The sequence below is a fragment of the Eimeria tenella genome, genomic scaffold (assembly GCF_000499545.2).
Source record: "Eimeria tenella Houghton genomic scaffold, Eth_scaff118, whole genome shotgun sequence".
Classification (NCBI taxonomy): Eukaryota; Apicomplexa; class Conoidasida; order Eucoccidiorida; family Eimeriidae; genus Eimeria; species Eimeria tenella.
Genome location: NW_013541483.1, coordinates 41,490 through 43,989, shown reverse-complemented (window position 1 = coordinate 43,989; position 2,500 = coordinate 41,490). Strand labels below are relative to the sequence as shown.

Genomic DNA, 2,500 nt, shown 5'->3' with positions numbered 1-2,500 from the left:
TGCAGCAGCTCCTCCTTCTGCTGCAGCAGCGAGCCCATGAGGAAAAGAAGAGACAACTGGAAGTCAACCATCGAAGCAAACTCTGCTGCGCCGTTGCAGCAGCAGCAGCTGCTGCTGCTGCTGCTGCTGCTGCTCCAGCAATCTGCTACTTCCAGCCGGGCACCCCCGCTGCGCCCCTGCTTGAAAACAGCATGAACTGCAGGTGCGCAGCAGCAAAAGCAAAAAGCACAAAAAGGGTTTAGGGTTTAGGGTTTAGGGTTTACGGAAGACGCTGCAGCAAAGAAATAGAAGAGGGAATGAATAAAAGTTAAAGAGGAAGCAGCAGCAGCAAAAAGGAGACGCTCCCGGCGAATGTCTCTGCTGCTGCTGCAGCAGCAGCAGCAGCAGCTGCTGCTGCTGCTGCTGCTGGGGGAAAAAGCCACAAAAGGAAACCCACAGCGCCGCATGCAAAAGAACACCCAAAAAGGAGACGAATAAAAGAAGATAAATTAAATTAAAGTAAATTAATTAAATTAAATTAATTAAATTAAATTAATTAAATTAAATTATATTAAATTAATTAAATAAAGAAATGCACACTTGCTGCAAAAGCCCTTCGTTTGCTCTCAGTGACAAAAGCCTCGAAGTTGCTGCTGTCAAACGCGTACTCCCAGCTTCCCATCGGGTCTGCTGCTGCTGCTGCTGCTGCTGGTTCTGCTGCTGCTGCTGTTGCTGCTGCTGCAGGCCTGGGACTGCAGGCAGCGGTGTCTGCTGCTGCTTCCCCTGAGGCCTGCTGCTGCCGCAGCAGCAGGCGGGCGAAGGCGAGAGAGCCTGGGGCCAGCCACGCGACGTGCTGCTGCTGCTGCTGCTGCTGCTGCTGCCGCATGCTTCTGCTTGCTCCTGACTGCAGCAAAGAATTCGAACGACAAAAGGAAGGCCCCAGCAGCCGAGGGTTCAGCAGCTCGGGGAGAAGCGGACCCACCCCACACTCTTCCTGCTGCTGCTGCTGCTGCTGCTGCTGCTGCTCATCCTGCTCATGCTGCTGCTGCTGCTGCAGCTGCTGCAGCTGCAGCTGCTGCAGTTGGCGAGGCCCCATCGTCGGCCCCGCCGAGGAGGGCTGGCATATCTGCACAGACTCTGCAGCAGCCACAGTGGAACTTGGAGAGCATATGCTGCTGCTGCTGCTGCTGCTGCTGCTGCATGCGCTTCGGCCTTCCCTCACTTTTGCTGCAGCACGTCTGATCTCTTCAAAGGCAGCAGCTGCGGCAGCAGCAGAAGCAGCAACAGTTAAAGCTCCAGGCGTCCTTCTTTGTCCCGGAGCTGCTGCAGCTCGGCTGCACCTGCTGCTGCTTTCAGCATTGCTGTTGTTGCTGCTGCTACTAGCTGTGTTGCTGCTGCTGCTGCTTTCACGGCTGCTGCTGTTAGCGGGCTGGCTAGCGCCCGCAGCGGTGCTGCTGCTGCTGCTGCAGCTGCTGTTGCTGGGGCTACAGCTGTTGCTGCTGCTGCAGAAGGAAGACGGGGTAGGTGCTGCTGTGTCTGCTGAGTCCAGCGCGTCAGCAGCAGCTGCTGCTGCTGTTGCTGCTGCTGCAGGGTCAAGGCGCAGGGGGCCCCCAGGGGCCCCCCACTTTTTTGTCATGCGGGCCATTAGAGGGAAAGTGGGCCAAGAAGCGTTGAGCCGTTGCTGCTGGGATGCAGCAGCAGCAACAGCAGCACTGCTGCTGCTGCTGCTGCTGCTGCTGCTGCTTCTGCTGCTGCTATCGCCGTAACAACACTGCAACTGCTGCTGCTGTCACTGTCGTCGGGGATGCTTTGTCGGCCCAGAGTGACACTGGTGGCGCATCAATTCTGCTGCTGCTGCTGCTGCTGCTGCAGCTGCTGCTGCCGCTGCTGGGGCTGCTGCCGCAGCCGGCTGCCCGCAGTGGGGGCTTGTTGAAGAGCCCTGCACCTGCTGCTGCCTGCTGCTGCTAGTGCCGCTGCTGTTACTGCTGCTGCTGCTGCTGCAGCAAGGCGCCGGGCAGTTCTGTGGAGTGGCTGTACACTTGAAACGCCGGTGTGCCCCCTCGCGGTGTCATCTCCTTCATTTAGAATTAATTTTAATCTCAAAATATAAAAATAAATTTAATTTAATTGAATCATAGGCAGCAGCAGCTTTGGCCTTCGTATTGAGAGAACTCAAAGCCACTGCGGTGAGCGGGGGGCCCCTGGGGGCCCCCGTTCGGTGGTGGGGGCTGAGTGTTCACTTTGGACTGTCTTTTGTTCTTTTACTGTTTTATTTTCTTTTATTATTTTTATTTATTTAATTTTGAATTAAAAAGGAATTATCATTTGTTTAGAGTGTATGTATACTGCAATGACCTGCACGCAGGGCTGCGCGCTGAGTTGCTGCTGCTGCGATGCTGCGTACTGCTGCTGCTGCTGGCACTGCAGCGGCTGCTGCTGTTGTTCAGCAGCAGCAGCAGCAGCAGCAGCACCAATCTTCTGCTATGCCTGATCAGGAGCTGTTCGCCCGTGCTGTCACAGC

At 55.7% G+C, this 2,500-nt stretch overlaps 2 protein-coding genes across 2 annotated transcripts in view; one reads left to right on the top strand and one right to left on the bottom strand.

Moving 5' to 3' along the window:
• The window catches only part of ETH_00016435 (uncharacterized protein), a gene marked incomplete at both ends in the record, with an annotated part of 1,182 nt that extends 940 nt beyond the window's left edge, over nucleotides 1-242 (top strand). Inside the window, one exon of the mRNA XM_013373024.1 lies at nucleotides 1-242. This exon is cut by the window's left edge and continues 940 nt beyond it. Within this exon, the coding sequence (XP_013228478.1) occupies nucleotides 1-242 (242 nt within the window).
• Nucleotides 243-559: 317 nt separating this feature from the next.
• On the bottom strand, nucleotides 560-1,624 carry ETH_00016430 (uncharacterized protein; the record flags this gene model as incomplete). The annotated part of the gene is made up of 1 exon (XM_013373023.1): nucleotides 560-1,624. One exon carries the CDS (start codon nucleotides 1,622-1,624, stop codon nucleotides 560-562), a length of 1,065 nt encoding a protein of 354 aa, XP_013228477.1.
• Between the last annotated feature and the right edge of the window lie 876 nt (nucleotides 1,625-2,500).